This window comes from Erpetoichthys calabaricus, chromosome 12 (genome assembly GCF_900747795.2).
Source record: "Erpetoichthys calabaricus chromosome 12, fErpCal1.3, whole genome shotgun sequence".
Classification (NCBI taxonomy): Eukaryota; Metazoa; Chordata; class Cladistia; order Polypteriformes; family Polypteridae; genus Erpetoichthys; species Erpetoichthys calabaricus.
Window position 1 is genome coordinate 1,017,041 of NC_041405.2, and position 20,460 is coordinate 1,037,500.

General features: G+C 48.3%; 2 protein-coding genes across 6 annotated transcripts in view; one reads left to right on the plus strand and one right to left on the minus strand.

Moving 5' to 3' along the window:
- The window catches only part of LOC114661624 (sulfotransferase 1C2-like), a 21,257-nt gene continuing 797 nt past the window's right edge, over positions 1 to 20,460 (minus strand). Inside the window, exons 1-8 of one of the 5 annotated variants that reach the window (XM_028814759.2) lie at positions 10,135 to 10,298; positions 8,949 to 9,169; positions 6,866 to 6,994; positions 6,366 to 6,463; positions 2,395 to 2,521; positions 661 to 755; positions 404 to 584; positions 1 to 286 (exon numbers count right to left, since the gene is read on the minus strand). In XM_028814759.2, the coding sequence (XP_028670592.2) occupies positions 174 to 286; positions 404 to 584; positions 661 to 755; positions 2,395 to 2,521; positions 6,366 to 6,463; positions 6,866 to 6,994; positions 8,949 to 9,165 (960 nt within the window). In that variant the 5' untranslated portion in view covers positions 9,166 to 9,169; positions 10,135 to 10,298 and the 3' untranslated portion in view covers positions 1 to 173. Of the gene's footprint in view, positions 287 to 403; positions 585 to 660; positions 756 to 2,394; positions 2,522 to 6,365; positions 6,464 to 6,865; positions 6,995 to 8,948; positions 9,170 to 9,254; positions 9,284 to 10,134; positions 10,299 to 20,460 lie in introns of those variants that run through there. The other 4 variants (XM_028814760.2, XM_051934758.1, XM_028814758.2 and 1 more) reach the window with 4 other exon arrangements.
- The window catches only part of LOC114661626 (sulfotransferase 1C2-like), a 17,674-nt gene continuing 16,966 nt past the window's right edge, over positions 19,753 to 20,460 (plus strand). Inside the window, exon 1 of the mRNA XM_028814762.2 lies at positions 19,753 to 19,907. The gene's annotated coding sequence lies outside the window, so the exon portion shown is untranslated. The remainder of the gene's footprint in view (positions 19,908 to 20,460) is intronic.

Below are 20,460 nucleotides of genomic sequence, written 5' to 3' on the forward strand. Positions count from 1 at the left end.
TTTGGGTCAGTGCTTTTCTTTATTTAATAATTAGTAACAAATATTTAAAAAAAACATGCAAAAGATACAAAATACACGTAATCTTAACACCTAAAAAAATACAGTGGAAACACTGCCCCCTACTGGCCACATGGGGGGCTCGCATCTGTCAAAGGTGAATGGAGAACAGCCACTCAGAGTTCAGTCCTGAAGGTCAGGGAGGAGGCAGCCATGCGCCGTTGGTACTCCTCGTCAAATCTCTCGTTCTCCGCCACGGTCAGGTGCAGCTTCCAGTCCCCCACAGTTCCTGGTGGGCACAAAATCCAAAAGGGCAGCAAATCAAAAAACAGAAAAAAAGCAAAACAAACAAACAAAGAAAAGTAGCCTGGATGTGGCACTGCAGGGAAGGAGGTGGAAAACCAACCTTTCCTCATAAAGGGCGAGATGTCGTGCTTGAAGACAAACGGTGGCACCGTGCTGAAGTTGGTCATGGGGTTGTCCTTCATCTTGTTGAAGGAGGTGTGTTCAAGGATGGTGTCCAGCAACTCTTTGTTGAGCGTCTTGCCCAGGAAGAGCGCCACCTTCTTGATTTCCTTTACAGGGTCCTGTAAGAGCAGAGAACCAGGACTAGCTTGAGCTGACGGAGCAGGAGGGACCCTCGTGTGAGACAGATGCACTCACCTGCTTCAGGTCCTCGTAGAAGACATAGTGGATACGGAGGCCCTCACGGGCGTCCCACCAGCCAGTCACATGATCGAACCAGGAGCCCCATGACACTGCAAATGGAAGAAAGCCCAAGTTGGTGAGGTGCAAGACTCCGGTCCCCCCTCGTCACACACCCACCCAGCAATGTTCCTTCTGGATGCCCATGTAATGTTTTAGAAAAGTGTCTGACTGCAGAGCCACAGCAGTTTTATGACAGCAGTCTGGACACACGGGATGGACCTTCTATACACATGGATAGAAAAGCAAACCTCGAATGGTGACTTCAGGGGGCTACATATGCAAAAAAAAAGAAAAAAGGTTCATCTGTTAGCTACATACGCACTGAAGTGAACGTCACCCATTAGGTGCAAATGAGGAAGTCACGAGTCAGTCCTTCCTGCTTCACACCTCCAGCCTGCGGACAATAAATCAGATGTGTGGAGGCCATCTTCATGGATTTGCAGTGCAGGATGGAGCAGGCGGTGGACGAAGAACATGCAGAAGTAAACTGGACGTTGTCTGCCTTCAGCTCTGCTGATGCTATAATAAAGCTAATATCTGCGGCAATTTCAAATTCACTTTCAGGGACTCTCCAGTAATCTTTAAGGATGTAATGCACTCTTTACAAATGACGCACGCTCACGTTGCCCTCAAGTTCCACGCAGCACGTCTGTCCAGCCTCAGGAATGACCGCATGTACTTCAACAGCGTGACACCTCAATGCATGGGAGGATCTGCCATCAGGGTCCTCCGACAACGAGGGGACTTTTGACCACTCACAATCCTCTCCCAGCAAGGAGGAAGCTCAGTGAGATGATCATCAAATCATTAAAGGGGACCCCACACCCCCACCAGTCTGCTTAATCAAACGATAAGGTGTCCACGTGCCACAAACACCAATCCCCCCCTTCGGTGCTCGAGTCCCCACTGCAGTGCAGTTGCATTAAATGGCAGGGTGTCTGCGTATGGCCAACTCTCTGCTCTGTTCATTACGTCACCCAGGGGCCTGTGGGGGTCTTAACGCAGCCCTGCTTTAAGGAGTACGTTTTTCAGTATGGTATCTAATGCATATGTTTTTATTTTTCCATAGGATTGGATGTGGTGAGACGTTGAACAAAATGACACCATTTAGTGGCTAACTAGAAAGATTACAATACGCGAGCTTTCGAGGAAACTCAGGCCCCTTCTTCAGGCAGGCGGGCAGGCAGGATGTAATCATTAATCATTCCATCTTGACTGAAGAACAGGCCTGAGTTGACTTGAAAGCTCACATATTGTAATCTTTTTATTTAGCCACCACATCTATAATGGCTAACACGGTACAACATCCTAGTTCCATAGCATGATAGTAAATAGCACTGGCAGGGTGTAGTGGAAAAGGTGGGAGCGGACGTCCCCGGCACTCAGAGAGGGGCTCTGTGTGGCCGACTCATGCAGCTCTCCATTTAGCTCATGGTGCAAAGAGCTCGTTCTTCGAGACTCACCACCGGCGTTTCACAGCAGCACAAATCAAAAGCGACGCATTTGGCGACGAGGATGGGATCTGAGGCATTCCGTTTAAGGTCTACATAATAAAGAGAGTAAAGTGGAGAATATCATCACCTTAGGACCCTACCAGGGCAAAACACAAGGTAACGGAAATGAACATTTCTGCTCACGCCAAGCTGGTCATTAGAGGGAAACCTGCGCCCACCCTAATGTGTCACCTACCCTTTCCAGATAGGAAGTTGTCAAAAAACTCATGCCAGGTGCCAGGCTCGGGCATGCCAGTGTTCATCTTGTGGAAGTAGTAGTAGGAGATGAGGACATCCTTGGCGTTGCGTGCAATGTAAATAGCCTGGAAGGTTTTAACAGGAGCGTTAGAAACGAGGCAGATAGGAGGACAGTGACATGAAGGAAGTTCGAATTCTACACAAGTACAACAACATTACATTTGCAACTTCAATACTCGATGTTATAAGGACAACACAGAATAAAAATAGAACAGCACTAAGGTGAGTGATAAAATAAGAAAACAATTTGGTAAAATAAGAATAAAAGTAAATGTGATGTATGTAAATGAAGTCAGGACAGTCAGTCTAATTATGGGGGAAGCTTGGAGGACCAACTTAGAGCAAATATGGCTGTGGGGGAAAAAAAGAGCCGTTTCTCAGTCTGGACGCGCAGGCATGGAAGGTCTTGTAACATCTGCCAGATACGAGAAATTCAAAGAGATGTTGGCATGGGTATGTGGAGTTCTTAGAGGGGTTGGTGGCTTTCCTGAGGTGGCGTATCTGCAGATGTTCTCCAGGTCTGGATTTGTGTCCCAGGGATCTTCTGTCAGCTGGAGACAACTCTTTGAAGATCCTACCCATCGACTGCTATGAAGCTAAGACGCCACAAAGAGATGCAGCACGTTGGGATGCTCTTTGTGGTGCAGCAGCAGAAGGTCCTAACCATCTGCCAGGGTAGCCTTATTCAGCATCCTCAGGAAAACGATTGTTGCTGAGCTTCCTGGATCAGTTCATTGCTGTCAACAGACCATGTGAGGTATGTGAGAGATGTGTGACCAGACCACTACTTTAGTAGTAAAAGAACAACCAGAAAGGTGGTGAAGAGCATCAAGAAGTGCGGGCTGCAGCAGGCATAGACGCTTGAAGAAGTCAACAAGTGTAGAAAATGGTAATCTCTACGTACTACAAAAGTATTATAAGCACATGAGAAAGTAAGTATTGTATTTCACTAAACGCTGAAGATACGGTATAAGAGGATCTAAAAGGCTCCTGCCTACATATTTGTATTATTCTGTATGAGCTGGAAATCACCAATGGTTCATACGCCAAAGGTTAGATGTGCAGGAACGCTGGAGAAGGACGGACCCCTTGCTAAGAAAGGGAATGGGAACTCCTGGGCTGGAAATAATAGTAGCAAGTGCCGAGCTAATAGGGAGGACAGGTAGCCCTGGTCAGACAGACATGATGGACAGAGAGGGGTCTGACACCCCCTTAGCTGAGAAATAAAGGCGGAATTAATTAGGGACAGAACTAGAGCAGGGGAGTGTTAGAGGAGTCAGATGAGGATGAACAATCACTTGTGTGATAAGAACTGTAAGAGCTGCCCATGGCTGCTCGCTCCTCCCATCTGAAGTGAGTCTCTATGTGTGCCACACAATAAGTCTTCATTCTGCTGCCTGTCCTGAGACTCTGAATGCCCTCACTGGGGATGAGGGTGCCCACGCCAGTCTGCTTCTACACAAGAATCATCAAGGAGTTACTGAGAGATCAAAACCGTAGGGAGCTGCTTGAATTAAACAGGCTGACATCTAAGAAGTCGCTGGCATGAGAGCACACATATCAAAGATATGGACCTGTCAAAAACCACAGCACACTGGAGAAGGTAGCAAGTGCCTTCCCATTAAAAGAAATGGAAGATGAAGCCAATATAGGCATGGAAGGTCTTGTAACATCCGCCAGATGCAAGACGTTCAAAGAGATGATGACATGGGTATGTGGAGTCCTTAGAAGGGTTGGTGGCTTTCCTGAGGTGGCGTATCTACAGATGTCCTCCAGGCCAGTAAGCTTAACATGCATCATAAAATAAGAGAGGGAACATCTGATGAAAAGACAGAGCGTCACATTTAAAGTAGAGGAGTGTTAGCAAACAGTCAACAAAACTGGGTTTGGAATTCTAGGAGGAAGAAACAAAAGTGGACAACCAGTGAGGGATGGAGGAGATTGAGCTGATCAGCAGAAAGGTTTTGAATTCACAAAAGGCCCCAGTAAAATGTCCAGGCTGTATCTTTCACTGAAATCCGAGTAGATGATATTTGTATGACTGATCTGATAGGTGGAGATGCTTTCCTAAGGGACGGCACCTTCAGTTAGGTGCACATGGTGGATGTGAGCGGACTCTTTAACGAGAACATGTATTCTGAGGGAAACGTGTAGTAAGACCACCAAAGTGGGCACTCCAGTGACACTCAGCAACACAGACAGAGACCGGCACTTCCTTACTGATAGTATCCCTGATTAGGTGGCACTCGATTCGTGATGTGACCGTCCTTGCTTACTCACGACATGGGCCTTGTCCTCAGAACAATTCATCTCTCTTTTAACAATTCTTCAGTTTGGTCTGCAAGTGGCACAGGCAAGAACGTACAGTAAGAACACACAGAATTCAACACATGAGAGAAGACCATTCAGGATTTCGAGCACATCTGTTTAGTGGATACTCAAGATGTCCCACTGGGTCAAATCTGCCCATCACCCTCATTCAAGGGCTTCTGTAAAGGCTATTAGGGTTTCCACTTCTGCTCCAGTAATCTGTAGCTTATTCTCAATTCCTACAACTCCTTGCATGAAGAGCTTCCTGGCTTTGGTCCCAAATGCACTTCAGCTGGTGATCTCTTCTCAAGTGGGGGCTTCACGGTTCTGCTGGATCTGCTTTGGAAAATTTTGAAGATCTGGATGACGTCCCCAAGCAGTTTGAGACTAAACAGTTTAACTTCTCCGACTCGGTCACAGTGGGACACGTCCTTAAGTTCTAGGAGGCTCTTGGTTGCTCTTCTCTGCATATCTTGAAGTGGACCTTCTCTGGATTTTCTTAGAGTGTGGTGGCCAGAGCTGCAGATGTGGTCTCGCCAGCTCTGCCTGCCATCGGAACATGATGGCCCTTGACTTGCATCCAGCACTTTTGATGACATAACGTAGCCTTTGTTTGCCATGTTTGATTGCTTTGGCACACTGCTGAGAACGCAGTGACAACGCTGTGTCAACATAAACCCCTACGTCCTTTTCAGAGGTTTCTTCCTGTAGGACAGTGTCCCACATCTTGGATTTATAATTCATGTTCCTTTTGCCTTCATGCAGCACTTGGTACTTTGAGTTGTTTTAGTGGACTCCTCAACAACTGATGTCCCTCCAAATTTAGAATTTTCTGTGAACTTCACAAGTTTACTAACTACACCAGAATCCACGTCAGTCACCTGCTTGGTAATCGGTCCGATTTGTAGGTCAGACAAGTTCACCATACTGTTTACGCGGGACAACAAGGTCCTACATGCCAGTCTGGGCATCAAACTCAAAGCAGTGGGGCACAGTGAGGCGATGGGCATACAACTGGGCTAAACAACCGAAGCAAAGAGTTATGGGCAGGGGATCTTCATCAGAATGAGGTGATGTGAGGCATGGTGTCCGTCAGGGGGTCAGTGCCAGAGACCACTGCTCTTTCAAATATCCATTAATGATGCGGATAACAATGTGAAGAACAAGCTGGTCGAGTCTGAGTTTAAGCCACACTAGGAGGACCAGTTGAGCTGAGCAGGGGCAGATGTCTCATGTGGTGGGCCCTAATGTGAGAATGAAGCCCTGGAGATCAGGAGGTGGCACGACTGAAGTGTTTATGAGTATGAAGGGAATTAGTCGGGGGATTCCAGAAGTTACTTTAAAATGGACAGAAGAAGAACATGAGGACACAGTTAAAGACTTCAAGACTGGCCAAACATCACATCACAGACACAAGGGACAAATGACAACACCGTGAGGCGGACACGAGGACAGTGGAAACCTTCGAAACTCAACTAGCACATCAATTTGGAGGAATTAAGTGAATAGGACTGGCAAGCTTGTTGGGCTGAATGTTCTTGTTAAAATTACTCTAAAAAAAAGAAATGTGACAGAATCCAGCCGAGTGCTAAACCTCACCTTGCAGTTGTTGTCCCAGAAGGACTGCGGCACCAGCTGGAACGGCAGATGAGTCTTCACCATCCTGGGAGCTGGCATCGTCTTCAGGATATCAAGACCTGACATGTGAAAACAAAAGTCTGCTTATTCATTTGGTCAACTTTCCTTAAATCCTTGGGTGCTGCGGGTTTGACTTTGTGTCGCTCACGGAGTCCCTGCATGGTGAGGGAGTGTCAGTTATGGCACTACGGCAATGTGGAGTGATTACCGGAGGGTGATCCGGCTCACAGAACCCTAGCAGCTGGTCCAGGCCTAGCGTATGCCCACCTATCATCTGGCTGCAGCAGATAGCAGGTCATTTCCAGAGGGTGGGACTGGACCGCGTGTCTGCCTGGGGGTTGCCCACCAGGATCCCCCTGTGGTGGGTGTGACAATGTGTGCTGTTACCAGTGCCAGCTCCCCAACCTGACCTGACCTGAACTTTACTTAAAAGTCTGCATGGTCCAAAAGCTCAGTCTCACCAGATGGAAAGGGGGCCGGAGGATTCATCTCCAGGAAAGGCGCTCTCATCAAACTGGGTATGCTTCGCATCTCCTGGGAGATGCCCTCGTTGCGAATGCTGTCCACAATCTCCACCATCCACGTGGTTCCTGTGTGAGAGACAGAAGAAAAAAAGAAAGTTACAAGCTGCAGCCAGTAGGAGGCTGAGAGTCACTGAGCACACTGGGGGTCTCTGAGAGTTTTGAGTCGCCACCCCCACATGACCCCTAGGGGTGACCCCCGAGACACACCGCCTTCTCTGTGAAGCTGGGCTCATCTTCATTCCCTGGCAGGCCAAGTTTACACAATGACATTCTCACTGCAGACTAGTGCCAACAACGCACAAAAGATGTTAGAAAACGGGCACACACTGGCATCTTTACTGTTTGACAAGTTGTCTCTTAATCAATGAGCCAGACACCCCAAGCAGCCACGGCATTCAAACCACTGACAGGTCAAGTGAGTGACATTGATTATCTAGTTCCAGTGGCACCTGCCATGGGGGGGCAAATTGGCACAGTCAGTTCTTGAAGGTGATGTGTAGTGGGCAAGCGTAAAGATCTGAGCGACTCTGACACTCTGTGGTAAGTGGACGGCCAGGTCAGAACCTCTCCAAAGGGGCAGGTGGTGCGCAGTGGTCAGGACCTACCAAGAGTGTTCAAAGGAAGGAGCCAGCGACAGCGTCATGGGCGCCCAAGACTCGCTGATGCACGTGGAGAGTGGACTGCAGTTTGCATACCAGGACCACATGCTGCCAAGTTTCCTCCATCTGGAGAAGCAGGGTAGCAAGGCGAGGATCTTCTTTTGTTGACTTGTCATCTACCATCAAGTCTATACAACACCATCAGCAGAACAGAAACCCCAGTCAATGCGGATGGATGGTCCCACCGTGTCCTCAAGACCAGCTTGGACGGCTAAAGGGCAGTGTATCGGTCACGAGTAGCGTGGGAGTGCCAGCTTCCTTTGCGTTTACCCTGCACACCTCAGACTGTAGGCACCATACCAAGTCATGTCATCTCCAGAAAGTCTGGTTGGGGGCAGAAGCATAAATACAGGACACCACTGAATGCTGCAAAGTGGACCACCTGCAGCTCAACATCAGTAAGACAAAGGAAATAACCAAAGACTTCAAGAGGGGCAAACCCAGCCTGCCCCCGGGTTCTCATTGATGGTGAAGACCTTGGGGTGCATCTGAATGACAGGCTTGAGTGGGATACCAACAAGACACCTCCTGCGTACGTGAAGGGTCTCGCGGACACTAATGCTGTTTGGTGCATGATCTACTAATCTGTAGTGGCCAGTGCCATCTTCTGGGCCATGGTGTGCTGGGGAAGTGGCACCAGTGCAGGTGGTCCCAACAGACCAAATAAACGGACAGGCCGGTTCAATCTGAGTGGTCAGGCTGGACTCCCCAGAGGAGTTGGTAGAGCAGGCGGTCGCTCGCCTGCCATGATGGACGAGGACTCTGAGCCCCGGTATGAGGAGCGTCGTCAGTTATAGACTGAGACAATGGCGTTGATCCATGGAGTGCCACGTCAGGTGGATTGCACCCTCAATCATCAGGTTCTAGAATGAGGTGGTCCTGTTCACAGAGTGCTGAGTGGTCCTGAGCTGGTGTGGCAGACAATGACAACGCCGTGAGACAATCTTCTGTGCTGGTGACTGACATCCCATACTGGGAAACTGTAACTGGTAAGTATGCGCAGTTCTAATCACGCCACACTTAGTCGATGTCTACACTTTGTTAAGATGCTCTTGAATATTTGTGTCTTGTTATGTCTGCTGCTGTAACCCTGTAGCTTTCATCGAGACTAATCAAGGATCTTTCTGCCCATCCATCTGTGGGGCAGACGTGGCTAGCAGCTCAGCCTCAACCTGATACAACACCATCAGCGGACCACCATACCTACAGCATGGCTAAAGAAGACGTCCACACACCCCTACTGTCAAGCAGCAATGTCAGCAGCCCACTAAGATGACCACCTCACCATCCAGCAACGCTGACCCCACTGACACCAACGCCCTGTCCAACGTCTCCTGAACCAGCTTGGCACCGGCACCTACCTGACTTGGGGTACGTGGCTATGAGCAGGTCATCAGGGTGGGCACTGAAGTTCTTGATATCATCCCACCTGTGTGTCACAGACAGGGTCATCGGCACACCTTGTAGATCCGTCAGCCCTGACCGAAGGTGCTTGAGAACTTCTGCGTCCAGAGCAGGAGCATTCATCTCCAGCCCAGCCGATGCAAGGTCACGTCCAGGGAAGCTCGAGAGAGACATGCTGCTGGGCAGAGACAGAAAAGAGCCAATCACTCTCTGACCGCACCGGTGCCAGCTTGACAGAGAGGGCAGGGGCGAGGTGACCTGACCTTGGCAAAGGCATGTGGCTCAGTGTGAACTGCTGAGGGGCGTCCTGCGCGGACCACCAGCACGGACACTTTTGAAAGAAATACAGCCACGAGGGTTCAGATGTTGGGCTCAAACATTTAAGGCGTTTAACAGAAAATCGAGAAAGTCAAAATACGGGCAACGAGAGCTCAAGTGAAAGGGCAGAAGATACCATCCTACCTTATTGACGTATGCGGAAGCGCATGAGTGGTCCTCACCATCCTGGAGGACTTACAGGCATCGTAGTGCCAACCTACACGTGCGGATAGGCCCAGCTTGGAAAGCCATGGGGTGTGGAAGCAGTTTTTAAGGAAAGAGTAACTGAGCGCGTAATGAAAAACTAAATATGGAGACATTTAAATGGATATCATATGATACCACGTGGTCACATAAAATAAATAACAGATCATAAAATGAGCAATCACGTTTGTTCTTTTTGGGGGGTCATTGCCCTGCTTATTCATTATTGTTGTAAACTTGCAGCCTTCCATGTCGTGCCTTGTCACCGTCAAGACCACAGCGCTTGACAGCGGCAGGAAAAGCCGAAACCTGCAACCCGCGTCAGCAATTGGACTTCAGCAAATAAATAAAGTGCGCAGATATTCGACACGCCTCATCGTGCCCTTCATGGTCAACGCCAAAGAGCTAAAACGACAGTAAAAGACGAGCACGGACTCCCTATCAACAGCATCACGGTGACGTTTGCACGTTTTATCGAGGTGCACAGCAATTAGGCTAAAGAATGAAGTCCAAGAAACTTCGGCTGGTCCCCCGGCTCATACCAGGGGCACTGCGGTCCTGGGTGACAGACACGCAGTGACCTCCGCCCACACGCACTGCCGCCCCGGGGTCGTTACTTACAGACGAGCCGCTCAGTCCGACGAACGCAGCAGCAGCCTCGGGCACCTGGCAGGCGGAATCAGGCAGACGCAGACCGCTGCTCGCTCGCTCGCTCTCTCTCTTTTTCACTCGCTCTGTCAATTGCTCTCTCTCTCTCTCGCTCTCTCTCTCTCTCTCTCTCTCACACACACACACTCAGTCAGCCGCTCGCTCTCTCTCTCTCTCTCTCTCTCTCTCTCGCTCGCTCTCTCAACCTGCCATTGGCCACGCGCGACACATCGAGCCCTAAGCACCGCCCCCTGCCTGTGTAATTGCGCTCAGTCCGCTCAAATTAAAATCCCAAGGCGGCGCGCCCGGCCTCTTGTCACGAATGCGTGCGTGCGTGCGAACCGAGACAAAGGGTAAGAGTTCAGCTGGCGAATCTCCACCCCCCCCCCCCCCCCCCCACCGCCGATGCCAGCATACCCTACTTCTGTTGTCACGCAACGGGGGCCCTCACAAAGCGCTGAGCTGTTCCTGTTCTTTGACAGACCGGAGGATCGGACCACCGTAACGCCCCTTATCGCCAGGGGCCCTTTCTCGCTTTCACTGTACACGCGGGTACCTGGACTTTGAATTTCTTTTTTTTAATAAAAACCCCCCTTCCTCAAAAAAACGTGTCTTTTTCTGTTTCCTAGCAGATCTTCATTAAAATGAGACCAGTGGGCGCGTTTCAGTCTGCCTCCTTTTCATGAACTGATGAAGCAGCTGCTGCGGTTGCTCCAGACGTCTTCACCCCTGCAGGACCTCACAAGCGAGTTCCCATTACGATTTAACAAACAAGAATGGCAAGATTTGTTAGAAAGAAGCCCCATTTTGTAATGCTTGGCAGGAGGAGCTGCCCCATCTGCTGCTGCTGCTCAGCCAAAACCAAAACGTCCAATTCAAGTCTAGAGGAGGACTTGTGTCTGCCGAGATCTCCCGCTGTCACTGCGTGTTGTTTGTTTTCTTTACAAATCCTTCAGTTATACACGTTTACCTGGCAGTGCCCAACCCTTTGTGCTCTCCACCTGTCTCAGTGGCAAATGAATGAATAAAAGACATCACTTTCACTTGAAAACTGCCAAATGTCCCCCTGAGTTTCAGACGCTACTGGAGGAGACAGACGGTGTTCACAAGGGACTGTGAGATGGCCAGCGGTTGGCAGGTGATGTGACGTTTTTAGAGGAGAGGAGTTTTCAACGGCCATCACAGGGCACCTCGACACACTCGGTGTGCAGTTACAAGACGCCAGTCCGGCTGGCTTAGCTTTATTAGACACGTGGAAGGCATGACTGGCGAGAATCACTGGAGGGAGGCCCTCCTTAATGACGTCAGCATCATTCAGTACGTTCAGGAACACAAACTGCAATTCTCCACCGAATTTGACGACTTTTCAAGACACAGTTTAATCGATCTGGAAAACTTTGAGGAGAAAAGGCGGGTGGGGAGTAGTGAGGAGTTTGAAACGCAGCACACTGAGCTCAAAACGTGTAAATTTACAGAGCCCCGCAAAACGCTTGAAGACGCTCGTCTCGCGGGGCCAGATGTGATAATCAAATGAGAACACACATCGGTGGTCGGCTCATCACAGCGTCTGTAGGGAATAGCAGCTAAGGCTTCTTCCTAACACACCTGCCCGCAGTCCCTCCAGTCCGTGCACTTTAAACTGCCGGGGATTCAGGGAGCTGCAAGAAAACTAAAAGCTAAAGTTGCTGTTATGAACTCGGGGCCTCTCAGTAGCACAAGGGAACTGAAGCTGAAGGATTCATTTACACGTTGTGAAGAGCGCCGAGACAGAAGAGGCACACAGACACCCACGTAGACCACCGCACCTTCTTGGCCCCACGCTTCTTTCTGAGCAAATCGACTTTAGATAAGCATTGTGCTCTATGAATAAATGACACGTTTGAACGCTGCGGCTGTTTTATTGAGACACGTTTGCATTCCCAATTAGACGGCCATGTTATGTTTCTTCAGTTATTTGTTGGGCAGATTTGTTCATTCAGGTGTTTTGAGTCCTGAGGCTCCTCGTTGTCCGCTCTCTTTACAGCCGTCCTTTTGACAGAGTGTGACACTCCGTTTGTGATCCTGCAGTTCATATTTTCATGAATATAGCGGCCAATTCTTTCAAGCTTACATCGACTCCGGCGCTGTCATCGTAACGCTGAACGCCTGAGAGCTCACACATATCGCTCACATTTGTCACTCGTCCCTTGATGCCATCGAATGACAATGGATCACCTGATGTCACATAAAGGCCATTCTCTTTCATCAGGTTATGTTCATTTTTAACTTGTGTGCTTCCCTCACACGCGACACACATTTTTACTCACGGCTCCTCGTGCCATCCTGGCTGAAGGCTGCACAGGACGGACCAGCTCTACGAGTTCAAAGCAAGAATGAAAGCTCTGTGGGAAACGAGTCACTTCTTGGTGTCGGTCCAAGTGCAAGCCGCACGCTACGCAGGGCAGCCGTGACAGTGATGAAGGAGCCAGAAGAATGGGCCTCCTATTAAACCGTAGGTGTGATTTAAAGAATTTGATCTTATGGGTCTCGGAGGAAATCCGAGTTTACGGAACAAGCCAGCGCTAGATGGGAAGATCGTGTCAAACCACATGGACAGTGCGCAGTGTACAGGCTGGTCCAGATCTAACTATGCAACTTTTAATGCAATGCAATGTAATAATTAGATAATTAGATCTGGACCACCCTATACAGTGTGAGTGGACTCCGGTCTCTGAAGGTGTGGATCATCAGCCGCCGGCCCTGCACTTCAAGCTAAATGTCACCAGCAGTGGCTGGATGGCCAGTTGATTGAAGGCGTTGCACCCAATTTATTACATCGATACGAGACCACGGCCTTCTCTATGGATCACCAAATAAAAGTTCTTCATCTTTATGATAGATAGATAGATAGATAGATAGATAGATAGATAGATAGATAGATAGATAGATAGATAGATAGATAGATAGATAGATAGATAGATAGATAGATAGATAGATACTTTATTAATCCCAAGGGGAAATTCCCATACTCCAGCAGCAGCATACTGATAATAACAATTTTAAATTAAAGAGTGATAACAATACAGGTATACAGACAGACAATAACTTTTTATAATGTTAACATTTACCCCCCCGGTGGAACTGAAGAGTCACATAGTTTTATGGAGGAACGATCTCCTCAGTCTGTCAGTGGAGCAGGATGGTGACAGCAGTCTGTCGCTGAAGCTGCTCCTCTGTCTGGAGATGATCCTGTTCAGTGGATGCAGTGGATTCTCCATAATTGACAGGAGTCTGCTCAGCGCCTGTCACTCTGCCACGGATGTCAAACTGTCCAGCTCCATGCCAACAATAGAGCCTGCCTTCCTCACCAGTTTGTCCAGGCGTGAAGCGTCCTTCTTCTTTATGCTGCCTCCCCAGCACACCACCGCGTAGAAGAGGGCACTCGCCACAACCGTCTGATAGAACATCTGCAGCATCTTATTGCAGATGTTGAAGGACGCCAGCCTTCTAATGAAGTATAGTCGGCTCTGTCCTCTCTTGCACAGAACATCAGTATTGTCAGTCCAGTCTAATTTATCATCCAGCTGCACTCCCAGGTATTTATAGGTCCGCACCCTCTGCACACAGTCACCTCTGATGATCACGGGGTCCATGAGGGGCCTGGTCCTCCTAAAATCCACCACCAGCTCCTTGGTTTTGCTGGTGTTCAGTTGTAGGCGGTTTGAGTTGCACTATAAAGTCCTTCATTAGGATCCTATACTCCTCCTCCTGCCCACTCCTGATGCAGTCCATGATAGCAGTGTTGTCAGCGAACTTTTGCACGTGGCAGGACTCAGAGTTGTATTGGAAGTCCGATGGCTGAACAGGACCAGAGAAAGTCCAGTCCCCTGCGGCGCTCCTGTGCTGCTGACCACAATGTCAGACCTGCAGTTCCCAAGACACGCATACTGAGGTCTGTCTGTAAGATAGTCCATGATCCATGCCACCAGGTATGAATCTACTCCCATCTCTGGGATTATGGGCAGCGAGGAACCCAAGAGAACCCACGTGTCATTCACAGGTGACAATGGCGTGTGCTGTGCTTGACTCTTTTCACATCACAGAACAGGAGCACAAACTGATTAATGACGGCACGCAGCGAGACAATGATTGTGCCACGATAAAGTCAGACGTTGCCGCTCTCTCCATTTTGGTGAATCACGATGCAGCCCTCCTCGTTGGACTCCCTGAAATGCCACCTCTTCTAAGGAGTTTGGTGTTCTGCTTAAGCTTTGCAAACATTAGAGGTGCCCTTTGGGTACCGCGTGGCACATCGAGACTCCCAACGGCTCTGATGGGCCCTCGGTTTCAGCACACGCCATGTAAACGCGGGTCACTGCGCCACTCGTAGGCGGGCGCCCATCTAAAGCTCGACAGAGGCCACACATCACAGCTCTACCCTGGACAACGTGTCTTCGTAATCTTAATAACAATTGTATAAAAGTTTCAAACAAAAAGAAAAACTATAGCAGACTTTCTCACGCGTTTCCTGGAATACAAACAGGATTTGGATGTAACTGGAATGGCATTCTTGGTCGAGGACGATTTCCCATCCAGCCAGGACAGCGTAACCCAGCCAGGATGGTCCTCGGTTTCTGTCCCAGTCAGGATGCCCACATAATAGTGGGACTAGGAACAAATGAATGTTTTTGCAGTTAGTCTACCCCAAGCACGAGAGGTGGCAGTGCTCCCATAGCAGTCTGAACACCCACAGGGTCACCCGGGACATGTAGCGCAGAAGGGTGGCCCTGTCGGGGTCCTTGGGTGCCAGGGTGGGGTGCTGTGAAGAACGGACCTCTCTATTTTGGGGAGCTTCAGTATGACCTGGGCACAGTGCTTCAGGTGTCCGACATAAAAGGAGGCATCTCACCTCATGCAGGGAGTCTGAGTCGGGAGGGAGCTGCACGGCGCTCACCGAGGAGACACGAAGAGAGATGGCGGCGCCTTATCGACTCTGAGTTTGGTGCTGGACTGAGTCCTTACTGCAGTGACAAGGTGCTGGACTGAGTAAAGGACATCTTCATGTTATCTTAACTGGTGTTTGGGCTCTGGGTGTCCCATAGTGGTCACCAGTCATATTCAGATAGTTTTTCTTGTCTCCTAAAAGAGTCAAGGCTGGGGGGCTGTCAAGAGGCAGGGCTTGTTAAAGCCCATTGTGACACTTCTTGTGTGATTGTGGGCCACACAAAAATAAATTGTATTGTATTGTCTGACTGAGAAGGTTTCTTTATCATTATTGACCTGCTTTATGTTCAAATATAAAACAATCAAAGACCTCTTAAAGGTGACTGCTCTTCATGGCTCTTGTCTTCTGGGTGAACATCACAGACCCTCCACCACTTACTTGTGCTGGCATTCGTTTCCCCCCAAGACACCATGTATCACTCATACATGTGTGAGTTTGTAAATGTGACCTATGAACGGCGGGCACCATGTGCTGTATTCGTTTGCCACTAACGCAACGTGACCCTGAACTGGGCCGTGGTGGCATTTGAGAGGGTTCTCCACTGTGAGGGGATCAAAACTAAGTAACATATTCCTAATCTGGCAAACGTGCAACTCGTAAGTGCTGGGCTCCAGTCTTTCTCCCTTTGGGAAGCTACATCTGGCAACTTACATCATGACCATCTTCACCAGTATAACACTTTCAGAAACTCGATACCACCGCAAACTGGATGGAAGCAAGTTTCAGGTTAGAGGTTACAGTGGTTAAAAATGAGAACAATCCATGGAAGAGAAGAGAGGAGAGGAGAGCAAAAAATAAAATGATAAAGGTACTAGGCAAGAGTGATATCCCAGCATGCCCTTTCTGTCCAGGAAGAAGATCACTGGAGCACATCCTCAGCAGCCACCTTACTGCCTTGTGGGACAGTCACGACTGGTGGCACCATGAGGCTATGGCTATTACCAGCAGCAAACAACCTGGCCAGAGGAGGTGCATCTCCTTTGTACAGTCCCTACATCAGCCTAGAAAATCATCATCATCATCATCATCATCAGGCCTGCTCAAAACCATGTCAGACCGGCTACTTTAAGTTGACTTCAAAAGGTAGCTGGAGTTTCCAGACCACACAGCTACAACTTCACTGAGACCAGTTGTGGTCCTTTCTTTTCTTCAGCATTCTTGGTGCAGGTGGTCCTTATTATGCTGACAGCCCCCCTGGGAAGACTGCATTGAGGAGGAAGCTGGCCAATAACCAGGAGCTGGAGGAGCAAAGCTGGAAGACTCGCTGCAAACCCATAAAAGGAGGGTGCAGGGGTTTGCCAGCCGTTCAATCTACAGAGTCTACACACCACTTGGCATTACTGGGGTTGGCAAGAGGAAAGCCATCAGGACCACCACAGAACATATGGCTAGCAATGGATCAGGAAGAGTGATTCATGGGCCAATGCTGCTGGCACATAAGCTGGGCTATGACCAACCCTGTTTGAGGGTGAGGGTGAGTCACACTGAAAGACCAGAAACACCAGATGACCCCAAGTAACATCACTGGTGACGTGTCCCACAGGAGGTAAAGCGGGCACTTTCACTCAAGAAGCTCTGAGGTCCTCATCTTCTCAGGAGTTTGAAGTGTTTGACGTAAATGTGGCCCTTGAAGTCTGTGGATTTACCTCCACCCTCCCGATGATTCACCAATGAAAACACAGGACTCGCTAGAGCCCGCCCTCTCAGCGTTGACGAGTGCAAGTGACAGTTTGCATTTCAGGGCGTCATTTACGTTGCGTGTGGGATCACAGAAAGAAAGAAAGAAAGAAAGAAAGAAAGAAAGAAAGAAAGAAAGAAAGAAAGCTTATATTTCATGACGCATTTATGTATTTTTGACCGCCTATCACTTAGCTATTATTTGTTCTCACATTTTACAATAAATGGATTTATTTGCCTATTTATTCCGTCGGTTCCGACCGAAATATTCCTCCATAGCGCCTGATGAAAGCGCCTGGTGTGTTTCTGACGGGTGAGGGGCGTCGAGGATTTAAGAGCAGCTGCTCGCCCCGGCCGTCGGGGATCGCACTTTTTCGTTTTATTTTTCACGAGGGTGTCTTCTCTTTTGGTTATCAGACATCCCAAGAGTTTTTATCGGGGCAGCGGCGGGCGTGAGCCGCAAATTCTTAGAAATGGAAAGAGCGTGATCAGCAGGTTCGAAACAGCGCATGCTCAGAGCCTCCGAACTGCGGGCTTGGGTGAGGAGGACTCGGGCTTAATGCGCGTCTCCATGGAATCGCAGAAGATGGACCGAATTCCACACGGAGTTAATCCAGACGAGACTCGGTTGCAGAATAAATTGAAGGCTTTTTTTACGCTTAGATCATATGTATCCGTTTTTTAAAACTCTGGTGTGATTTCCCAGAAAGTCCGGTTCGTTTCGGTAGAAGTGAACACGCCAGTCGCACTCTGGGGCAGACCATAACAAAATGTATTGAGTGTACCGAGACCCTTCGGAAAGGGTGGTCTCGGTGCGGTACCAAGTGAACTCTGGTGCGGTTCGTATACGTTCTAAGTGTAATCCGGCACTTAAGTGCAGCGATTTAAGTACATGAAATGCTGCGCGTTATGCGTGATATTTGACGTGCTGTGGAAGTCACGATGAGCGCCTGCTGTTGGTAATTGGGGAATCTCATTCATAGAATAAAGAGGAGAGGGTTAACATGGAACATTATAAACAATAAAAATGTAAAATAAATCAATCATTCATTCAATAAAGACATAAATAAATACATACACAGACAGGTACAAATATGACACAATTTTCATTAAACGAGTGGCACCTGTTTCAGCCTCACAGCTTCCCGCCCGCGCCATTGGACAACAGTTGACCATGTTAAAAAAAAAAGAGTGTTACCTGACTGGTGATCGGGTCAATCAAAGATCAAAGCACACACAGAGTTGGCAAGTAACGAACAGCGTGCCCGGTGACACCGCCGGACAAACGTCCTAATCTGACACACAATATGCACGTGCAGGTGGGGCGTCCTCTCGATACGCGCACTGCCATTGACACGTTAGTTAATGTTAATCAAGTATTCCAATATTAACGTTAATAATAAATATGTAGACAGCAGATGTGTGAGTTCAGATAAACTAAATTGAGGTTTTGTTCATACTGGGGCTAAATACGCACCATCTTATTATTAAATGTAAATGACGTGACAAGTCTGCTGTCATTAAACTGAGGCACATCCGCGTTTGCCATTAGCAGAGCTGTTCTCCTGTTGTCCACTCGGTTGTTTGAAGCGAGTCCTTCAGCGTACAGACTTAGCAGCGCAGACTTCCCAAGTAGTCCTCCGGTTATTAAATATGGAAAACGCAGCACTGCGCAAATACCCGCCCGGGGCAAAACAAAATGTTTATGAACTTTTCATTGAGTGACGTGTGGATACTTCATAAGGTTTGTGGGACAGTTCTGCTTAGATGATCTCCTTCTGTGCCTCCATGTTCCTGTTCCTGTCAAAAAACTCATTTTAAACTAACAGCTGGCAATCCACTCTCCTCCTCGTCTCCATTACTTGGACTTTCCTTTGTCCACATATATATAAATGTGTGTGTGTGGGGGGGGTGTTTCAGTGTATTCATTTTTCATTTCATCAAACAATGCAATCTAATTCGATGATAGAAAAGAGTATTAAAGGAAAATGACTGAAGAAACACAAACAAAAACATTTCCCTGAATGATGACGAAATAACGACAAAGAAGCGTGTGCACAGTAAATAAAACTCTGCACAAATCTCATTTGAAGTTTTATGCCTCAGTGCCCCCCGGCTGGTGTTCCTGATTTCTGCTCTGCAGGTGAAGCATAAACGAGTAATGTTATTTAAAGTTCATTTCAGCCACAAATGTCTGATCTGCTCTCCAATAAACGAGCGCAACTAGCAGTGCGTGCCAACAGGACCCCTCGGGCTGCTGAGCGTCTTCTCTTTGGTCTGTCTGTGCGGGACTGGCGTCTGCGCATGCGCCAGCCTCCGGTAGTTCACTCAGTGCAGTTACTTCTTGTTATACAAAGCTGTCTTTTAATTCGTTTGTAACTTTGCCAAAATATAATAGTAATAAATCGTTTGTTATGGAAGACTAACGTGCACGAACACTTGCTGATTTTGCTGTCTGTTGAGATTATTGCACTTCTACAGTTTGGGGGTCGCATTGTTGGAGTTGGTGTCCCGCAACTCCTCGGTCTTCTACAGTCGCCACACGTACTTTGATCGCCAGGACCCGTCCACTCCGCGTTATAAAGTTACAGTAACTTTCACTATCGGCAAACAAAACAACTTGTTAAAAAGCAATCGACCAGCAAACCCCACAAGAGCAAACCATTTTACTGGAGGGTAGAGGGGGTCGTATGAAAATAAATCTTATAAATATCAACTGTCATACTCTAAAATTAACAATATATATATATATTGGTTTTTATACAGAATACATTAATCACAACGACTGCAGTGTTTGCTGGATCATCTCTCTGTAGGTTCGACTCAGACGTTCGTTTCTTAAGCGGACCCCCGACGCGAGATGGCGGTCTGACTTGTAAAAGTTAATCATTTTTTATGCTGCTTTTTAATTCTTTGGTGCGCACGCAATTTTCTAATCGGGCACCTGCAGTTAAGAGTACTCCGCCATCTCAAATAAATCAGAACGATCCAAAACGCTGAATTAGTCAGGAAACTCCAGTGAAGTGTCTGGAGGTGAAAGACGAGCAAAGGGAGCCTGTAGGGGGCGCCTCGGAGTCGGACGCAGGTACGAAGGGAATGACAGCACTTGGTGTACTTGACCTTCGGGGTAGTGAGACTCGGCGACCGCCGCTCCACAGTTCAGATTCTGCTGTTCTGTAGCCCCTCGGGTCCTTCCGACGTCGCAGAGTGAGAGTTAAGCTGAATGACTGGCGGTGGACATGTCAGCCGTCCAGGGGTTGTTCCTGTCTTGAAGTCCTTGCTCTCTGAATGAGCCGTCTTTGTACTGAATAAGTGAGTTCTGAACAGTGGTGGTCGTGCTGAACTGCACTCAATGAACAGCCAGTAGATACGCAAACACTCCGATTTGCTTTTTCAGGGGCCTTGAACACAGGAAAGGCGCTATATAAACAAAATGTATTATTATTATTAGTAGTAGTAGTAGTAGTAATATTATTAAAAGTAGAGCTGACACGTCGACGCTATTCAGGACAGTCTCGCGTGTGCACAACAAAAGCACCAAATTAACATAAACATTAGACTCCAGCTTTTTTAAAACATCGAAAGACCAAACAAGAAATCACGCCGACACTTTGAGCACGTACTGTATGAATGGCATT